The 22,110-nt window shown below is 45.7% G+C and overlaps 1 protein-coding gene across 1 annotated transcript in view; it reads right to left on the bottom strand.

Annotated features, from left to right (window-relative positions):
• Positions 1-1,527: 1,527 nt before the first annotated feature.
• ARL3 (ARF like GTPase 3) overlaps positions 1,528-22,110 on the bottom strand; it is a 28,692-nt gene continuing 8,109 nt past the window's right edge. The window contains exons 2-6 of the mRNA XM_083866125.1: positions 19,921-20,064; positions 18,677-18,793; positions 14,537-14,587; positions 12,352-12,537; positions 1,528-3,890 (exon numbers count right to left, since the gene is read on the bottom strand). Of these exons, the coding sequence (XP_083722251.1) occupies positions 3,843-3,890; positions 12,352-12,537; positions 14,537-14,587; positions 18,677-18,793; positions 19,921-20,064 (546 nt within the window). The 3' untranslated portion in view covers positions 1,528-3,842. The remainder of the gene's footprint in view (positions 3,891-12,351; positions 12,538-14,536; positions 14,588-18,676; positions 18,794-19,920; positions 20,065-22,110) is intronic.

Here is a 22,110-nt window from a genome sequence, read left to right on the forward strand (position 1 = left end):
CTTCTGGCTTTAAAAACCCAGGAATTGATGCGACCTGTGGCAGAGCTCCACCCATACTAATGAGACGCTTGGTTCCCCCAGCCTCACTTTAAAGGAGGGTGACGCTGACAGCGCTGGAAGGAAGGAGCCCTGCCTGTGCCACTGCCACAAACCCGGGCGGGGCTGAAGGGCTGCCAGAGGGGCAGGGGCTGCATTGATCGGTGGCAGGCGTTTCTGGCTGGCCCCAGACAATTGTCCAGATGTTTTTTAGCCAGGTGCTGCCCAGGGCAGAGAGCCCTGCAGAGGCCATTACAGATGTAAATACATTCAGATAAGGAGCAGCAAGTGAACAGGATCTCAAATCCTTATACATTTTCACCAGGTTGCACAGAGAAACGTTTACAATACAATGAACATTTACAGCCATCACTGCAGGATGATATACTTAAGACATGGCCATTCTAATCCCCCACCTCCATCCTCCCACCACAGCTCACTCTATCACGGTCTTCCTCTCTTACCACCTGGCACCAAATTTACTACTAGGTTAGAGGTGACACTCTGCCAGGTACAGATGCACACAACCAATACATGTGGCTACAAGCAAACATAATGAATGAGCCAGCAAACGTTTCTGGATCCTGAGCTCAATAGGGCAATTTTTCCTTCCCAACTAAAGTGATAGGAAAATTACTACATGTTTATTTTACACATATTTCCAAGTTTAACCAACATGAGACTTTAAAAAAGCACATTACCCTCCTGGATGTTTTTCTGGCCCCAGGAAGCCAACTGTGGCAGTGGTGGGGTGTCACAGACTAAGTTTGCCATTGCTGAAAGAGTAGGGAGCAGGAAAGCACCAACCCAAGTTCCTTGTGAGGCATAGATTTAGAAGAATTAAAGACTGTAGTCAAAATAGATAGTGCTGAGATAATGTAGCTAGGACTTCCCTTTTGCTAACAGAAGCCAGACTGAAAGAACTGATAATCCTTGGAAGGAACCGATCAATCAGAGGAGCTGTCAAACTAGGGCTTCTGCATCCTGAATAATCAATAGACCCCATGAATACAATACAATCATAAATCAAACAGTCCTGGGAAAAACAGGATTTAGCTGTCACAAACACTAAAGGTTAAAAAGTCAGAGCTGAGGAAGACAATCTTACTTCATCATTTTGGGACCCCACCCCATTAAAAAGACCACCGACCCATTTCAAAGAACAAACTACGCATGCTTGGTGGCTTTTTGGGCTAATTACCATACGAAGCGGGGAATGGGAGGTATCAGAGCTATGAATATGCATTTGTAGTTTGTGTATTCAATACTTCTGTAGATAAAAGGCCCTGTGATGATCTGTAAATGGCGCGTGTGTTTCTGGGAGCTATCCCGCACGGTGCCCGGCGTCGTAATAAACATACACTTTCTAACTTTAAACTGTTAGAGAGTCTTTGTCCGTCATAGTTGGATATTGGTATTAGATCAATGTCCATAGTTTTTTTAATAAATCACTTGCAAGCGTGAAAGATCAATGCCTGACCCCCAAAGGGTGCTTTGCCCTGCCCTGCCTGGGCCAGCGAAGAAATACCCAAGCATTTCTCTCTGCATTTCGTAAGCAATGTGGGCAAATTCAAAGCTTGGGGACTATCTGTCACAAAGCTCTGCCACTGAGCCAGCACAAGCCTGCCCACAGGAAAAGGCTGCAATTCTTTACATTGCTTGCATCAGGCAAATGCATTATTTGCAAGGAAGAGGTGATGCTGGGATGAAATTCTCCTCCTTGGACTGACCCAGGAACATGCCATGCTCAAATTTGCAGCGTTCCCGATAAGCCTGCGCAGCTGGGGAGTTACCGAGCAAGCTGCATTTAAATGAACATCTCATCTTATGACTCCTTACTCAATCCATGCAAAGCCGGAGCTGTGTCACTTTGTGTCATTAGCGATTGCTTAACAGCTCACTTGAGCCCACTCTTCCCCCCCAGCCCGCTCCCCAGTCGTCTGGTTTTTAAAGCAAGGCTCTGCTACTCCGGCATGCGTGTCCTGCCTCCCTGCTGGAGACAGATGCACTAGGAGGGTGCTGACTCACGGACGCAGGCAGATTAAAGTTGGATTGCTAAAGCAGTTGCTGTCCCAGCTGTCCCTGTGCCCCCAGCCACAGCAAAGACAGCTGAACTACACACGGATCATCCCCGAACTGCTACTGTACACCCTGATGTATAGGGGGACATGGAACGAGCCCCAGATGATTTTAATATGCCAAGCTGTAACACGTAGGCGGCCAGGGGCTGCTTCACGTACAGTGCAGATGTTTTTGCCGTGAGGTGGAGATGTCCAGGGGAAGGGAGGAAAAAAGAGCTGGGAGCTCCAGGGGTGTCAGCCGTCTGCCTGGCTCCATGAGTCAACTCGCTGACGCGTGGTAAAGCCACATGCTTTAGTACATGCAGCTTTCCCCATCCTGCGCGACCGTCCGTCTCCAGGAGGTGGAAGGGGTAATGCAGTCCCCAGTCATTCTCTGGCCTTTCGCAGGCAGGCAGCAAACAAAGCTGGCAAGCAGGGCAGTGGGATTATTTTACCATCTGTGCATTAGAAACTGGCCCAGGAGTCACCAAGCTCGCTTCATGCAGGACATGGCTACTTTGGCGTGCTAATTGCTCCCGCTCCCTTGTCAGTCTGGGGCTAGATTTGAATTGGGGAGGAGGTGGTGGAAATCACATTCTCTTTCCTATTTCAGCAACTGTGTCCTTTTAAAGGGAAGCCGGCCCAGGGAAGAATGAATGCTCGTTTTACTGAGCACTTCCCATCTGCCGTTCACCAGGATCCTTACCCTCTACCCGGGTAATTCACAGCCGGCACCAGGCTGGGGGACCTCAGGTCTTGGGACAGCCAGCCTGCCGTGGGGCAGTCCCCCAAGTCCCTGGCAAAGCAGGGAAGGCATGCTGAGGTGGTAGAGTAGGAGAATATATTTTGCACATTTCAAAGAAGGAAACCTGGGACCTGATATCTCATTCTAGAAAGTAATCATGGACTTAATTGCATTTTCCTGCAGAGTTGCCTTAACATCAAGGGAAAATCAACAGGGATTGTTCAACATCAAGACTAATCTCACATATGGAACTTATTGAACGGAGGAACAACGTTTTTGCTGGCTCAAGGTGAAATGCTGGGCTAAATTCTCCTTCAGCTGCGAGAAAAGCCCTAGGCACGCTCATCCTGCATTATTCCAACTGTAAAGAGCTTCAATTATACACATATAACCCTTCTCTCCCTTCTGCAGCGGTGTCGCAATGCAACAGTGCCTCGTTATCATCAAACTCCTCTTTTATGGCTATAGGAATATGTGGAAGTCTTCTACCCTTGTTACACAAATGACTCCTTAGAAGCTTTATTTTAAGAAACTACCCACAACTGGTAACACAACTGCATTTTATCTGTCACTGAGGGGAAGCTGTGACTGACGCCCGAGTGTGTCCTCAGCAACCACGCGTATTAGGGCAGCTCCTATGCATCTAAGCCACTACAGTAACTCACCACTCCCTCTGCTCCACACTGAATCAGTCTTGCTTCTGTGCTTACAAACGTGCTTGCTAATCAGGCATTTAATACTATTTATGCATAGGGAGGAAATATGTAATTCCTTTATTGGGATAAAAAAAAATGATACTAAAGAGCAGGTCAAGTTCCAAATCCAGCAGTAGGTTTAAACCGATGTTGCTCCCTTTTTTCTCTCTCCTTCTTTTTTTTTTCTTTTAACAGCTGTAGCTGTGCACAGATGGAAAAACATTTGGTCAGAAAGCAGCAAATTAGTGTTTTCAGGCTAGAATTCTGCTCCCACCGCTCCTCCATTTCCATGCAGCTCAGAACGCTTTACTTCTTCTTAGCAGTGACATTTTTGCACACCCAGTTCATGCCGTCCTTCAGACAGAGAAAGGTAATGTTAGTCAAGCGATGGGAGGAGGAATCCCCCAAGCCCACCCCGCCACCATTCTGCAAGCACCATGTTCTGCCTCCTCATCGGCCCCCTGCCTGCCCTTCTGTCCCCAAACCACTGTGGGTTAAAAAAATAAGTGCTTCCTTGCTTGGTAGATGGTGTCACACAGAGGTTATTAAATCTTTCATCTGACCGTAAAAAAGTATCATCATCTCATCACGTTGCTATGTGTAGGTCCTTCGAGGAAGGATCACTTTGCAGTCAAGGTACGTCAGTGGCAGATGAAGGCTCAGTTCCAGGTTCAGCTACAGATGATTTGTGTAACCTCAGGCAAGTCATCTTATCTTTGAGGCTGGATTTTAGGGGACTGTGTTATACAGTCAGCCCCCTGTTAAGAAAACAGCTCTAATTCTCTGCTCATCTGCAAGCCTTAAAATTCAGAGCCATGAAAGTCACTGCAATAACCAGACCTGGATCCTTTTCCCTGTTCCTCAGGGCCCCCACAGAAAATGGGCCCTCAGGGACCCCACAGGGGTTTGGTGAGAAACTATGTGGTCATGTTTTGAGAGGCTGATATACTCTTTAAGGTATCTCTGTAAAAATGTGTGGGTGACTTCTCTGGCCAGTGCAAGCAGGATGGCAACACTTGTGCTGTGAATACCCAATTTGTGAGTTTATTGCTGAGATCCCAGAATGGGATACGCTATTGAAAGCCAAAGCAACACTTCATCTGCTCCTGTCACTTATCCATTAGGAGACATCCACAATGGAGCGCAAGATGCACAGTCTCCTCATATTTGAGTCCCATCAAATCTCTTACCTCTATCCTGCCTATAAGGTATCTCTGCAGACAGGGAGGCTGAAGGCAAAAGGTAGGGTTTTGGGGACGAGAGGGGAGCAGCACATCTTTGTGTTTGGAAGTCAGGCAAATGTCACCTCAGAGTTCAGAATGTAGGGATTTCACTGTATTCCACTGATTTCAGTGGTCATTTTTGTATCATTACAACAACAACCTTAGTTAGACCCTAAGAAAAGTCAGAGCTTTTGGGAAAACAGCACTGGTAGCCCCACAGTAGCAGTGTTGCTGCTTTCTTCTACCTGTGTTCCTGGACTGCCAAAAGGCTGCCAAGGATCTCAACTTCTCCAAGGACAAGTAGCCCAAAGCAGAGTATGGCATGCCCTTTGGGTGAGATGACACTCACTGCTGTGCCTGTGTTGTGCCTCAGCCACAAAGGTGGTGGCCATGTCAGAGGGGAGCTAAAGAGTTAAGAGAGAAGAGAGGGAGTCCTCAGGGCTTAATCAGAAGCAGAGAGGTTCTCACTTGAAAATACCAATTCACCTTGATAACTGTGCTATGTGACACTTCTTATCTGAAAGGGAGCAGCAACTTTTGTTGTTGTGTTAAATAAAGAATAAGTGAGCCCAGTTTGTGCTGGGGTGCACACGAGGCTCTACACTAATAACACTTCTAACTCTAACCTTGGGGAGGGTTGGTGTCTCCAGTTTCATTTATTTATCTCCCCAGCAGAGATCTGTGTAAAACAAATTGTCTGAAATCCTCAGAGCAAATGGGAAAAGATGAGTGGTAGATTCATTTTAAGGCCCGGTAGCTTTGTGTCTTCCCCTTTCAATAACACTGATAACCTAGGTGTAAAACATGTAATGCCTTAAGCAATCAATAGCATGGTTTAAAGCTTATCACTTTAGAGAGAGAGGGAGCGAGTGATTCCCAGCATGAGGAATGCCAGGGCTTAACAATGGGGCTAGAAGGAGAGGTGTCAAGCCTTTGACTTGATTGTGTGCTTTAGAAATCTGCATGATTGCCTGCAAAGAGTAAAAATAAATAAATAACAAAAAATGCTCCCACAATGATTTCAGCTTCCCCTGCCTCGGAAGCAATAATCACATTTGCACACATCATGGCATACAAGGCAAGTAGAGCTCCTCATTCATTTTGAATGTAGGTTTATTTGCTGAACCAGAACAGCTGAGACAGCTTAAAGTAATAAATATCAGCTGACACCCTCTGCTATTCAGCACAGTAATCCCAGAAACAATACATCACTGCAAAACAACAAACACGCATCCTATCTTCTACCTAATCTGACCACAACCTGAATTCACAGTGATTAAAACTCTGCCTGCTGCCATCGGGGAGCTCGGCAAGGGGAAAGGCAGACCACTGCAGCACCAGCACAGCGAGGGCCATAAAGCAGAGTTTATGATGGGATTTACCATGGCTGGGAGCCTGGCTGCATGAAGCATTTAATGAGGGCAAAAGAATGACATAGCAAAATGCAAGAGGAAAGGTGAACTCCAAACACGCTTGAAATACGTAAGTAGGTCACCAAACTTTTAAAGCAAGAATAGATTTTTAAAACTCTCTTCTGGCATGAGTTAATTGACAGGAAAAATCACATTTAATTGTAAATATCCCCCTGCCTGACAGTGATAAAGGGAAAATTAACATGTTCAGCTGTATGAGAAAGGTGTATGTGAGATGCCTTTCTCAGCTATGTCTGCAGCTTCTGGTGCAATTTTTTTTTTTTTGAGGGGGGTATTGTTCTGCAGTGTCTCCAGATGCTTTGGAGAATACCGAATGCAATGGAAAGCAAAAAAACCTAAAAGGTACATTTACAATTTTTCTATCTAAGATGTGAAACAGGACAGAGCATTAGTAAGAGAGAAATCCAGGGAAGCTGCTACAAACACAAAGAGCTGCTATGGGAAAGGCACATGGGAAGGAGGAAACAGTGCTTGAAAGAATCAAGTCCTCAAGGAGTCAACTGTTGTCATCCTTTGTCCCTGCACACTCTGTCCCTATATCTGCATGTTTAAAAGATGGTTCTGTGAAGAAAGTATAATCCCTACAGTAACATTTAGATTTTGATAGATGTCCTTGTGCTGCTTTGTTGAGACACAGAGACATTGGCAGGTACTCTGAGGATCGAGGCGGATACAATATTAGTATTCCAGCCTCAAGTCAACCCTGGGAAAACTTAGTCAGGGAAAGATTTCAGATCTTTCAGCTTTGCCTCTCTTAGCTCCTTAACAAGCAGCTAGTAAACTTTACCAAAGCAAAGAGAGAAAACCCCAGGGAAGAGGATAATGCTCCTTGCAGAGAAATGCTGCTCACACAACCCTGCCTTGCTGCAGTCCCATCTGCTATTGTGCCAAGGGAGTTGTACTCCAACACCCTTTGGGAAAGTACTGGTAGAGCCTTCCCTGGGAGAAACAAAAAGTCCTGCTTAAGATTAGCCCACTGCTTGCTTATTCTCTGCATTATCAGCTTTGCAGCTATGGGAGTGAAGTAATCTGACTTCAAACACAGCGAACAAGTCCTTTCCACCCATAAAAAGCCTCACGATTTCTGCTTCCCTTCAAGCCCGGGATCAGGCAAGGCCACAAACTTGTGACCCCTAATGTGACCTTAAGGACAGAAAAGCTTAATCCTTTCATGTAATCCTCTGTCTGCCATAACAAATTGGGTCAGGCAAGTGCAAAATTCTCAATCTCTAGCATTTTTGGTATGCGTTATTTTAACTGTCACTTTCTTCTCCCCCTGCACAGCCGGGACTGTGCCTCTATTATCTGTCATTTCCTTGCACCTCCAGTGATCATACAGGCTGGCTCTTACAGGGTCCTGCCACTACATTATCCATTGGTTTTTGGCTGGGTGAAAGCTCATTTTCTCATCCTCTGAGACCTTGTATCTCTGATGCAGTACTGTAGACTCCCTCCTTACCCTACTTAAAAATCAGAAGACACTGCCCTGTAATCTAGAAACACGGTTGCTTTTCCTCAACATACAGACTCTGCCGGCCCCAGGAGAGCTGCTGTCATCAAGACTGGTTTTAAATCACATTTACAAATAGCTCAGAACCTTGTTAAGATCTGGAAGATCCCCATGCAGCCTGTCCTGGCTAAGACTAAACCTAAGCTCTGCAGATACCACATTGCCAGGGATGGTTCTGCTTTGAGTCTTGCCCTAATTCATGTGTTGAATTGCAGCACAGACAGAACTTAGGTCTTGGGCTTCATTCTCAGCTGAGCTGAAACAGCCAGGGAGGAGAGAGAGGCTCAGCCCTTCCCACAGTTCTTTGGGCCAGATGGGCTCTGGCATAAATTGGAAAAGTTTAGTGGCTACTCTCAGTTTCACTGACTTTTAGTGGTCTCTAGAGGGTCATTATGTTAGGGAGACTCTGGACACAATACGCTGCATCATCATTCTGGAGGACAGTTCCTCGGGGCAGGCTGAACTCCCACTGCCTTGATTGGAGAATCTTGCTTCAGACAAGAGACAAGCTGCAGAGCACACATTGGTCCCAAGCCTTGAGTCATATTTAATATCACACCCTGGCCCCTAAATAGCACCTCAGCAAGAGAGGAGGCAGCAAAAGCAGAGGGGTCTTGTTTGCTTTCACACCACTCTGTCTGGCCAGGGTAGAATGTACACAGCTTTTGCACACTAAGGGCTACAATTTGAGATCTGGTCACAACTATAACCCCAAGAGAGCCTATGTGGCACCAGAGAGTTGCTGTGAGGCAACAGTTCCCTTATGCTCCTCTGCTGTCATCAGTAATCACTTCCCTCACTTGTTGTGCCCCTTGCCAGGGTCATTCCAGAAGCAGAGCCCAGATGGCTGTGGCAAGGAGAAAAGGCTTTCCTGCTTTTTAACTGGGGCTGAGGATAAGATCAAACCCAAGCAGACATTTTGCTTGAAAAAGCCTCGATGGCACCATGAAGTCTGATTAACAAGACAAGTGCTGCCCACGGTTACAGTCGGGAGGTAATGAAGTCTTCAGTTGGCATAACAGGAGCTGCCAGCTGGCATCCCGAGACACTACATGGAGTTTCCAGTTAACCCAGTCACCTCTCTTCTGAGCCTGCTCAGGACACTGTTAGGCCCCTTTTCCAGAATCCCTAATGGTTAATTTTAAAAGAGATGACTATGTGGATTCCCCCCTTAATTAACAGTTTTATTAAATAACCCATTTCAAATAATAGTTAAATTCTCTAAATTTATATCATTCTATTAACCATAATCTAATCTCATTAACCTTGAAATCCCCAGTCTTAACTACCCAGTTCTATACACAATGGTGATAGCTGCTAAACTAATTAAATGACCTTCAAACTATTTCTCCTTCATGCATTGGCATTATTTATCTTTGCTCATTGCTCTTCTTTCAAGCTATCACAAACATCTTCCCATATGAACTCTGTTCCTGCATGTGCTCAGTACGAGATATGCCACCACTCTTCCTTGCAAAATCCACCAGCAATGTCTCCAGTTCTACTCCAGCTAATACATTCCATCACCTGTGATTGTTGGCATGCTTGTTGCTTGGCTTTCATTCTGAACACCTGATGCTTCCCCATCTCCAATTATTTTGCTGCCATTCATTGTCATTTCTCAAAGAAGTCCTTGAAGTGGTGACCTGAGATTTAACCACACGTGGAGAGCTCCTGTTCTGAGCCTCTGGTACCTGTGGCCCTAGTGTACCACAATCCTCAAAAACATCTTTCCTAATCTCACTCTTTAAACAAGTTCTTTGATTCTCCTAAAGTCTGACCTCTCCTTAATGTCCCATTTTTTCCTAGGCTGATCTGGGTTTAGTTAACAGCCACTTCCCCAAACATTTTGTTCAATTTGCAAGGAAAGGGTGTGCTTGACATTCTGTCTGATCTGACAGGGTTGAAGTTACGGTTGAAGAGAAAAGTAGGGGCTCTTCTTCTATAAGCTATAGAGAGTTTGCAACTTTCTTGACTTTTCTGCAATAATCATTTATGGAATAAGCTGCAATATTTAGTGCAATGAGACTGACTACAACAAAGCTGGATGTTTTCTGGCCTGCATTTAAACTAATTTGTCCAGATAAGCATGATGAACAAAATACATAGGGCTGCAAATACTTTTATTTAGTTCTGGTCTTCTATTTTCTGGAAGTGAATGCAGAAGCAGATTTCGTTTCCCTGGCAGAGGGAATTGGGTTGAATATTTTACACTACTGGATGATTAGGGATGTGCTGTGCTTCAGGGAGGAGGCACAGTAAGAAGGTGCTGTCAATGGGGAAGTGTGCAGCCCACTCCACAGAGCCCACAAATCTGCCTGAGAAGGAAGCACATTTCAAAGCTCAGGAACAGAAAGTGATACTTTGTATCATTTATTTCTTCCACATCCAACTCACATCTCATATTTTCACCTGTCTCTTTACTGCCCCTTTGCAGCTAGAGAACTCCCTTGGAGTTCCATAACCTAGAGAAAGGCCTGAGTGGGGGAGGAAGGTGACCTTTGTTTGCATTAAACCCTGTCAACTGCAGCCTGGTTCTCCTGGTCAGATTTCTTCCAACTGGAAACTTCAGAGCAAAGATGAGTGCTGAAGTCCTCCACAATACTGGCTACAACATAGCTGAATTTGTAACTTAGCTAACTAAAGGCCCTTTAGTGAACACCGCCTACTACATTCAGGTCTAAAAATCAGGTTGAGAATTTTAAATCAGAACTGCTGTACTGAGTCAGACCAATGGTTCATCCAGGCCAGCATCCACTTTCTGGATGCCAGGGGAAAGATCACGTAGGAACAGAATCTGCCTTGCTCTGTTCTTCCCTCCCAGCTCATAGCCCAAGCTGTTCCTCAGTCAAAAGCTGCCTCCAGATCTTAGAGGTCAGTGATTGCCTGCACATCCCTTCTTTGGAAGCTCACTTAAGTATATTTCTGATACCTCTTTTTTTTTTTTTTTTTCTGATACCTTTGGTCTCCCCAACATTCTGTGCCAACGAGATCCAGAATTTAATTATGTAAGTTGCAAAGAAGCACTTATTTTTATTTCTTTTAAACCATTTTCTGATTATTTCATTAGGAATACTCTTCCTCTAGCAATGTAAAAATAGCATACAGTCTGACATTTTTATACCTTATTTTATAAATCCTGAAGATGTTCCTACTCTCTGTCCTCTCTCTTCCAAACTGCTAGTTAGTCCTAATTTATTTATTATCCCTATATACAGATGCTACTCTTTGCTGCTCATCATTCCTCATGGAGGATCCTCAAATCTCTCCTAATTCTAAGCAGATATATGGACCACATTCTTTTCTGATTAGGGTAGTTAAGAGCCTAGAAGAGGTTACCTAGAGAGGATGTGGAATTTACTTGCTTAGAGATACTTATAACTTGAATGGACAAGACTCTTAGCAACCTTCTCTAGACTCACAGCTATCCCTGCTTTAAACATGAAGTTGGTCTAAAGATCTTCTGAAGAGCCTTCTTCCTAATTTTTTGTTGGACTTTATGATTCTACTATTACTACTAAAACGTTTTTAAATGTGGCAGAGACAGAAATTGAGGTCATATTCGAGGTACAGGCTCACAATGACTTCAACCATTAGAAAAGATGTTTCTTGTTTGCTTTCTTGTAATCGTCTAGCATTTGAATTTTCCTCTCTGGCCTTTGACGAGCTCTGTTCCCAAAGATCTGCTTCTGAGTAATGGCAGCTAATTTTGAGTCCATCATCGTATGTGTATAATTAGGATAGTTGTTTCTCATGTGCATTATTTTGCACTTGTCAACACTGAATTTCATCTGCCATTTTACTGCCCACTCAGCATGGAGGGCTGCTTCTGTGACTCTTCATACTCAGCTTGAGATCTGACTATCCTGAACTGCTCTGTAGCATCTGCAAATAATGTTCTACTGAAAGTGCAGTGAAGATAAATGCCTTCACTATTCTGTTTCTTTAAATATCAGTGAAGGGAGTACTCAGATTTCAAGCTCTGCAAATACTTCATTAATTCAGGAAAGCCTAAGAGTGAAATAAACAAACCTAGGTCCCATTTACATTACAAAGAGCTACTATACCGCAGGAACTGACTACAGCACAGGAGCCCAAGACACAACTATTACAGTTCAGCACAGGACACAGTGCAGGCCCCTCAGTGTGTTTTTGCTACCCCATGTGCTGACATTAGAGGTGGTCATTGCTCCATGTGCAACTCTTTTGTTTCTCTGGATCAGAAAAATTGATCAGTTTTTCTCCCTGGTGCCTGGTAAAACACCAAATGACATCAGTAGCAAAGGTAAATCAGATTTCTAGAGTGCACACTCATACCAGTCAAAGGGTTAATAGTAAAAGACGATTTGTTTTGTGAGAATGATTAACCTGACAGCAGTCTCTTTAAAAGAAATCAATGTCTTCATCTGGGCCAGCTAAGGGCTCCTTAGCTAGGAGGGGGCTCTCCCCCTTACTAGGGATGCAGAGATCCCAAGGGCTCACCCTTCCCTTTGCACAGGACCCAAGATACACACTCCCCGCGTTTTGCACTGCAAGGCTTCGGCTGTGCTGACCCTCATCGGTGAGGCAGCCGGTCCAGCCCCACCCTGCAGATCAACAATGTCTTACAGATGGCCTGCTGGCACAGCAAGCCTTCTGCAGAGCCTCACCTGTACTCCCTCTCCTGAAAGAGCTGAACAAGACTGGATCTGCCAGACTCTGTCCCGGATTGTGTGTAGGTTCAGTCCCTCGGCAATCTCCGAAGCAGGGGCAGCCGTCAGCAAATCCTGCTTGTTAGCGAATATGAGCACGGGGACTCCACTAAGCTTTTCTTCATCCAAAAGCTCAGCCAGCTCCTGTATCATTTACAAGGGAGTGGGGTGGGGGGAAGATGGTAAGAGGGAAGGGAAGAAAACCTTCAACCACCAGTGCTTGTCTCTAATTAGAAATATATTTAGGGCAAATGCTAGAAGAGTGTGTTCCAGTGAAACCTAGATCTTATTATAAGACAGCAAAAATGTATACAATCATCTCTGCCCAAGGTTCAAAATTTCTTCCAATTACAGGTTAGAAAAATCTTCATTTTGGTCTGAAATTAGCAGTTGCCTTAAAGGCTACAACTCTGTGTTTTACCAGTCTCTGATCCCAGGAGACCAAAACTGATGAAACAGCAAAAAAACCCCATGTAAATTGAGAGTATGAGGAATCTGTCTTAAGTTATTGCCTGACTGACATTTGTACCTGAGCAACCATTGACACTGGCCCTAATATCTTTGCTAATCATGAGTTTCAAGGGGTTGTTCTAAGTTTTAATCACTGCAATTTGAACAGGAGAGGACATCTCCACCCTCACCACCCCTCGCCCTCACCCCCACCCCCCCCCACCAAATTGGAAATCTCTCTCCCACAGAAAAGTGCTGATGCTTTTGAAGGCATTGGTTAGCTGAAGACAAGCTAGATCAGCCTCAATAGCTGGATTCTGGCACCATATGCATAGTACACATTGGGTGGCATCTTAAAAAATGGGGTTGCTCATTCAAAACTGTGAGACTGGTTGACTCAAAAATAGTTTTTGAATAGCTCAAAACTGAATCTGCAGTGGATCAATGGTGGCTGAAATACTTCATGTCTAGGTTGTGCAATGGTCTCATGTGAAACCAGCACTCAGCCTCAAGTCACTTCCCTATGGGAACATATGACAAACTCAGCAGAACATGAACCTGTAGGGACTGCTGGCATTGCAGACAGATGAGTATAGGAGATTTTTGTGGCCTCCTTATTTAGCTGGAAAGGTCTCGTGCTCTCATATAATGTTCTAATATCTTTTATCCACTGAATGGAAACTTCTGGATTAAACAAGTGCAGTTGGGGAGATGCTAAACTGCAGTGGAAATACAACTCCATACCCCCAAGAGCAATGTTTGGTTTGGAAGCCAGGATGAGAGGATGGAGTTATAAACAGAACTGGCTGGGAATTTTTCAACAAAATAGGTCTTTCATCTGACACGGCTAATTTATTGAAACCAAAAGTGTTTGCAGAAATATGAGGAGGGGTCTAGGCTGGCTCCGCCTGACTCAAGCAAGTGATCTAAGCTGCTGCTTCCTTTCCATATCTTTTGCCCAGTGAAGATTTAATTACTGATATAAAATGAAATAGCTCCAGCAGGGAAAAGATTCCCCCACCCCTAGAACAACCAACAGTTCTGCTGTTGGGGTGTGTCCGTGAGACTTGAGAGGCAAAAGATCACGTGTCTCCTTCAAATCAGGCAGAACAGAAGGCTTTAATCTACATCTCCCATTTCTGTGGTGTAAATGTATTGCTGGCTATTTTGGGACACTGTCACTTTCTGAATTTTACACAACAAAGTTTAAAAGTCCTATTTTTGTTCCAACCTAAAACAAAAAATGTTACAAAACATCAGACCTTTGCAAAACGGAAATCTTATTTTCTGGCCAGTGTTAGCTAGAAAGTTCTTAGCTTTTTTTCAATTACATGCAAAAGACAATCAAGTCAATATGATTTCCATTTCAGCTTTGTAAATAAGAAAATAGGATTCCTCAGGGTCTTGGTTTGGCAAGGTTTAAAGGACTTACAGAAGTTTGTGCTTTCAGTATTAGGCTCCATTTGCTATTATTGTATAACTTTAATGAACACTGTTCTATTTAAACAGAATTAGGCTACCTATTTTCCTTGTTTCACATCTACCAAAATAATCTGTATTGATGTTGAAAGGAAAGTCTCTTGAAATGCAAATTTCCTTCATAAACAACAAAATCCTCTTCCTAACTTTTGTGAGCAAGGGGCACTCAGAAGCACTGAGTTACTTCAAAGGAAGCTGGGCATAAGTAACTTACCTGACCTGTTTCTTCAAACCTCTTCCTATCTGCACTGTCAATGACATAGATCTGAAAAAAAGAAATTACAGGGAAAGTTACTCTTCCCAGAAGACAGTCTTCCACAGTAGCATGCGCTTAGGTGAGCTGAACCTACTAATTATGCTTTTGGGCACAAAGATCCTTGCTATTATTTGCAGCAAATGTTGACACAACTTCATGATGTTCTGAAAGGAGAGGAACCACCTCTTTTAATGCTGGGGAAGTGGACAGCCGTATGAGTAGAATCAGAAAGGAGCTGGCAGCAGTACTGGGGATGCTGTCACTATCTCCATAGCATACATATCTGAAGAGAACAGGAGACTGCTGTATTGTTTCAAACTTACTGTTACAAGCTGAAGCTGAGCATAGGAGGGCAAAACGTGGGGAGCCAGACATGGCCTTTCACCCCAACGAAGTGTACAAACACTGGCCTGGTGTGACTGTGCCATGCTGCCCTCTAGCATCACCTCCTCAATAAGCCACCAAGGCACACAATGGCACTCAGGGGACACAGGAATGTGTTGGGGACATTCAGTTAGTCGCCATCAGGCAATCCTACTGCAGCCTCCTGGAGAGGGTGGTTGGGTATGAGGGCTGGATTCAGCTTGCAAGACTCCATCTTCAGCTACCATCAAAAAAATGAAGAACCTCAGTACAGCATGCAGGCAACAATAGACCGGTATTCCTTTTTCATTGCTTGATGCATGAAGGTTTTTGAAGAAGGATGCTGGGATAGCAAACAGGGACAGGACTGGTGACAAACACTGAGCATTTTGCTTCCAGTCACTGCCATTCCCCATCAGTAGTGATTGAAGCTGCTAGCATGTCATCTGCATGCTCTTTGGTGGCTTACAGGGAACAAGTGTCAGCCTGGTTTTCAGGGAATAGATGAGCACAGCACCCTGCCATCAAGATAAATGGCATCCTTGCAGGCAGTCTCAGCATAGGACTCCATGCTTCCAGGATAATTTCGACCAAATAGTAGGGGGAGGAAAGATCTCTAGGAGCAATATCTATTAAACTATAGGCACTCCATTAATGAGCAGCATTTGAGTTGTTTGAAATGGGACCAAACACGCAGCAGGAGAATCTGTATGCGAGGGCTGAGGAGGTAACCCGGCAACCTCCCAGCCGCTCTGCAGATCACTCGGGGGCTGATGTGCACTGACAGAGGCCGGGGGACACGCGGCAGGGCTGGACGCAGCTGCGTGGGGATGCACCAGCAGAGCACGCACCCGCTGCCACGTGATGGGGACCAGCCCGTGGGCACGGAGTGACACACAGGCCTCTCCCTGCAATGTGATCCCAAGCACGTGCACCAATGCTGGATCAGCTACACACGTCCTCCCCGCCCCTACCGAGCATCCACCCCTATGCATCCCATTTAGGGTAGGAAACACAGACCAAAAGAAAGGAAGGAGCTGCAGGGCTGGCAGTTGTGTTCTGGGGCGAGACTGGACTGCCATCTGTCCTCCCTCTGGACATCTCTGGGGAAGTCCACAACACATGAACGCAATGGTTGAGTGCTGCTCGTGAACTGGAAAGCGGCGCCTTCCATATTACGGTGCTTCTCCAACGGAGAAGGAATAGCTCTGGGTCCCATCCAGCCAGGCTTTCTCCTGCACCACTCATTCCTCACTAGGGAGCTGTTTTGCAAGATGGGAACTAGAGACAACAGTGCTTGGGGCAAAAGCCACAAAAGCACAGCACAGAGAAAGTAAAGTATGTGCCGAGTGCCTACTTCCAAACCAGCAAGCACTGTGCCAAATAGCTGCAGGTGCCTGTCTGAATATGCAATCAGCCAGATATCCACACCTTATTTGCCTGCGTTAAGCTTCCAAATATCACAGGTGTGTGATGCAAGACCAAGCTCTCATTCAAAGGCACCTGCATGGATTTGAATTTGTAATTACTTCCTGCTTTTTAATACTCTTTAGAGGGTCCTTTCTGTTTTATGCAATGCAGTTTAGGAGAAGAGAGAAGCATGGGGTCCTGGGAACTGTAGTGTATCTCACATCCAACTTCCTTTCATGGCCAAGGCCACACAAGAGGCTGGTTTTGGCTGTGGTGCTCGGTAACATAGTTTGCCAATTTGAACACCATGTTGGAGAATGGAGATTTGAGAAAGAAATTCCTGTAAAGCTGGGTACCTCCTCCGAGAAACAAGCCAAAACACAACCTGGAGTAAATGGGTTGGGCAGAAATTGCAAGTGGTGGGACTAGATGAAGAAATAGCATGAGGACTAAGCTGGCTCAATTTATAAATGCACAATCTGCACCAGTTTTGTTAGAGGGTAAAATTACTGGCTAAAACAGGGGTGAGGACTGGCAAAAGACGGTGAGCCATCAGCATATGTGTGATCCCAGTTTTGGTGTGTATGGAAATAGCAAAGCTCTGCCCCAACACACCAACATCTCCTAGTCTGGGACTGGAAGTGCAGCTAGAGGAACTCAAGTCCATCTGTGCACCAGCTATTTCTCTGAATTCACACTGCTGCTTCCCCCAAACTAATTCTGTTTCTATCCACCCATTCTCTTTCTCATATGAAAAGAAGGGGTTTCTCTGTATATTGATTTAACTGGGGTGAGAGAGGGGCAGGGAAAACAACTACTTTCATCTCCTTCACTCTTCAAATTCACCTTTATTTCTGCACCTCCCATGCAGCACACACTGGGAAGGGTGGAAGCCCACAGGCCAGTTTAACTCATTGTCTTTGCCAACAGAGTCTTCCAGATATTGTTTTGTGGTTGCACAGCCTCTGCAGCCTGAGCACCTGCCACAGCAGGCAGAGATCCCAACACTGCTGCTTTGCAGGGCTGACCTTGATCTGCACACTTACTGCCTCTCCACCACACACGGTGCCAGAGCCTGGGCTCAGTGGGCACAGTCACCTCACAGCCACACCATGTCTTTGTCCTCAACAGCCACAGAGGAGCAGAGTGTGTCCTGCTCATTTCTCAAACCCAGATCTTATCTCATGGAAAACTCCACAGTTCCTCCCTGCAAAAGCAATCAACTGGGTTTATGCAGTGGTGGCTGTCCCCAAACTTTAGATTCCAAATTAAGGCTCAAAAACGAAGATTGGCAAAAGAGAGTATCAAGGGTTTATTAGTCACATTTAAATAACAGCTTCATTTAGACAATGTTTTCTAAGCCTGCAGGAACAGCCAGGCCTTTCAGCAACTGAACATGAGCCTTGGTGAACGGAGTCCTATTCCTAGTTGCACTGATCCTTCCCTGCAAGTGCACTGAAGCTCCTGACACATTACTGAGTATGTGTGTGAGAGGAGGGAGGAATGGCATCTTTCTGAGAGCTTCCCACTTTCCCATGGGAGCCTGCAGACCTTGGCTTTTCTCTGTTCCCACAGGCAATATTGCTTGGGGCAGAGAGAGGCCTGCAGCCCCCAGTCTGCCTTCATCCTGGTGCATGCTAGAGGTAATCTCTGAAACTAGCCAAGACAGCACCTGGAGGGTCCCAGGGCAATGTGCTCTGGCATGGAAAAACAAAGGTCCTGCTGCTGTAAATATAATTGTGGTCATCTATAGCTAATTGTAAGGTAATTACAGCTAAGTTGTCAAAACCATTAAAAGACAGTTTTATGATTAAAGGAGCAAAAGAAAAGACAAGGGGTGTTTCTGTGTCCTTCGGTCAGAAGCTTTCCTATCTAATGCTAGACAGAGCATTTAATTCTTATGCCTCAGTTTCCCCACCTATAAAACAAGGGCACCATACTGACCTACCTCTACACATGATGCTTAAGTCACTAATGCCCACGACAGGCCTTCAGAGTCTCCAGTGAAAGGAGCTATAGATGGGTAAAGTACAAGTTATTAATGTTCCTTCATTTGAAAGAGACTGAGATGAGAGGAAAGGCACTGGCTATAAACAGCACCATCCTGTGAAAGTAAAAACATGCAACTGAATGATTTCTGCAAACATAACTGTATTTTTCTTACTGCACTCAACCAATCTTGCCATTTAGCTCAGAATAACTCCTGTTACAATGGCAATGGTGTTGCTGAGGGCTGGGACATTACATTACTTGTTTCTGAATTTCTGGCTGAGACCTTGGAAAGCCATTGCATGAACACAGCATTCAGCTGTAGCCAATACTCACAAGGATATCAGTGTTTTCAAAATAGTTCCTCCAGTATGGTCTGATCTTCCTCTGTCCGCCTATGTCCCATACGTTCAGTTTGAAGCCTTGAGACTGTACACTTTTGATGTTGAAGCCCTGGAAAGAGCAGAAACAAAGCCATATAGAGCATAAACCTGAATGGCTGGAGCATGTTCGTAGCCAGACGTTAACACCTTATATATCCCATGCATGCAATGTGCAGTGAGATGGGCTGGGCAGCCACAGAGATGGATCAGCTGTGGGAGAGGCACCAGCAAAAGCAGCCACTAAACCATCAGTTTGTCACTGTTCTTGGGTCAAGGGTTGATGCTGTCATGGCTATGGAGACATATGATGCAGTTAGTGCCCTGAAAGGGCTCAGCAGGGTGGGTGCAGGAAGAGGTGGGAGGGCTGCAGATAAGGAGAAAACAAGGGCACTGTGAGAAGCAGGATTGAGCTTGTGAAAGCTGAGTAGACAGTCACAACTAATATGAAGCCAGAGGTCTCAGCTCAATTCGACACGACACAGCTAATGCTGGGCTTAAAAAAGCAACAGCTGCACGTCTGAAGGGTCCATTTCATCAATTAGAGCACCAACTGAAAGTGCATTCAAGTAGAAAAACAGGATGTGGCGTGGGCTGGCAATGTGCTGCCACACCACCCAGGGGACCAAGGCTTGGAATTAGGGTGCCGGGGCTGGGAGCTTTGGGAGGCAGCTACACGGTGGGGGGAGGCATCTCCCATAGCTCTCTAGCAACCTCCTCTGGAGCAATGCTGCAGTGCTTCTGATGGGAGCCATCCCTCTCCTCCAACCCCAAAGCTCAACAAAAGGGCATGAGAGACATTAGGGAGGAGCCCCGGCATATGCAGAACCCTTGGAGCTCGTTGGGTGAAAGATGCAAAGAGACAAGGGTTTGTCCAGTACTGCAGCATCCAGTGTACGTGTCCCCTGTTTGGCAAGGACAATGGGAACAAAGTCTCATCCATGCAACCCTAGCATAACTCAAAGCCTTTTGTAGAACTCCACAGCACTCATCCACTTTTGCACTACCTGACCAATCTGGCCTGAAGCTCTCTGGCTCCTTCAGGAAACCTCCTCTTAGGCAGAAAAGACACAAACTTAACGGTGCACCAGGCTCCAGTTGCTCCCCTTCTTACTGAAAGACTCTGATGAATCATTAGTGTTTTGTATAACGTGGCAGGTGAGACCACAGTGAGACTCAAGAGGCAAAGGCCTTCCTCACCTGTGTTGGGGTGATGTGGCTGATGTCCTCTGATGCCAGCTGTTTCAGGAGTGTGGTCTTGCCTGCATTATCCAGTCCCAAGAGCAGGATTCTCACCTCCTGGTCTGGGGTGCTTTTTAGTTTGCGCAGGATTGACAGCAAACCCTAAATGCAAGAGAGACCATAGCTGTTATTTCTCTACCCCAACTCATCCCCCACTATGTCATGTCCTCCTCTCTTGAAATGGATTCTGTCTGGTCATGGCACCCTGAATACCTTTCTGCAGTCCCTATTCCCATTTCATTTCCTACTCCTCCCTTTGCCCCTATTTTCTTCCATCTCAGAATATCAACAAGGTCTCAGACAGCACAAATGTCACACAGTGGGGTGCCCTGCTGGCTGCACTGCTCTTGTCACACAGCTGTTTGACATTCCCTGTGCCAGGGAGACAGTGCTTATGCACACCCTCTGCAGAAGCTGCAGACCAAGTCCTTGCAAGCTCTTCAATACCTTTATCAGAGGGAAAACCACATTAATTTGATTTGCCTCCTACATAACTGCAGGTTACTATGTACCTGACATTGGTTCTTCTCATAGTAACTCCCTGGTCATCTCAAATCTCGTTTATCTGTCTAAAACATGCCAAACCCATGGGGCACGTGCAGTTCTGATTCTCAGGATGTAGCACTTAACAACTATCTCAGATCACCACACATCCTCGCTAAGAAAAGCACAGTGGATTCCAGTCATTAGCCAGGCTCAGCTCTCTGAGCTGACAGTATCACTCAGGATTAGGAAACAGAATATGCAGGTCAGCTCATTTAAAAGCATGAACCTTACAGCAGCACACCCAAGCTTTTGTCAGTGCCACCAGTCAGAGACCAGCACCTCTCTAAAATCGCTGGAAAAATATTCTGGATCCTGGCATGTAACCAAGAGATGCAAATCACCCCACTTCCACCTGCCTCTCACTGCCCAGCCCACACCACAGGAGAGGGACAGTTGCAGCCAAGGTCACAGGAGTAGGCTGTGACACCAGAAATGCCTGGGTGTCTTTGGGCACACTGCCACGCTGCTCTGCAGCCCCTGCATGTCAGGGACCCCTCCTCAGAGCCCAAGCAGCACACGTCACACTGAGACCCTGCCTGCGGACACAGGTGCTCTTGCTACTAATTTGCCTGAGAAAATCCAGGAAAGAAATACACCTACAGCCCCTTCTGTAGCCCTCAGCATTCCTGTTCCATCTCTCTCAGACAATTCCCTTGTTGAAGCCCACTAAGACCAAGAGCCAGGAAGAAAGTTCAAATATCAGCAGAAAACTGAGCCCATGGGGCCCATATTTCAAGCCTTTTTGTTCTCCCAATAGCAAAATAGAAACAATGCTTCTTGTCGACCTGCAAGGGTGTAATCAGTTAAATGTCTTGAAGTGCTTTGTTGCTATGAGGAACTAAACCCTCTAAATATTCCTGCTGAGAGCCAAGGACTATTCGAGCCTTGAAGGTTGCTCCCGATCTCCTCCAGATCGCGGCTATCAGAAACTTGTCCTCAAGATAAAGAGCTGCACGTCGCAGTACAACTGTCACCTCTGCAACACAGTCCCCGTCCCCAGCAGCGTCCTTCTGCCCACTCCCAACCTCAGCCATTCAGCAAATGCTGCTTCCGACTGCTCACTTCACTGCTCCCAGGTGGGAGCGCTTTGGAAAGGACTCCGCACTACAGGTCGTGATGCTAAAGCTTTTAGTAACGCTGAGATTCAAATGCATGTGACATCTGATCCACCCCTGTAAGCATTTTTGATTTCAGAGTAATTTATTGGGTTTCTGTTAAATTACCAGCTACAGCTCAAAATACATGTGCGATGTGACAGGGAGGAGAGAAGGAACTCAGTAAAACTGGGTTTGAAAGGTATCTGTAGAAAGCTGCAGGATTGCCACTGTAGCTGTGCTTTTAAAAAGCACTGTGGAAAGCTGAGGTTCAGAAATTCAGAGCTTGCGCTAGCAACAGCAAAACTGCAGCCTTACTGCCCAATAAGCAGGCTCAAGGTGTCGCCTATTTCACAGGTGATAGGCAGGTTAAAAACTGGGAATCCAGGCCCTGCTCAAGAGCTGCGAATTAGAAATGGGCTCTGCTTGGTAGAGGGTGCCATGCCTGCTCAGTACAGGCACAGTAAATCCCCAAACAGCTTTTAGTTGAAGTGTACAGGCCTATAAC

This window comes from Zosterops lateralis (assembly GCF_965231275.1).
Source record: "Zosterops lateralis genome assembly, chromosome: 8".
Taxonomy (NCBI): domain Eukaryota; kingdom Metazoa; phylum Chordata; class Aves; order Passeriformes; family Zosteropidae; genus Zosterops; species Zosterops lateralis.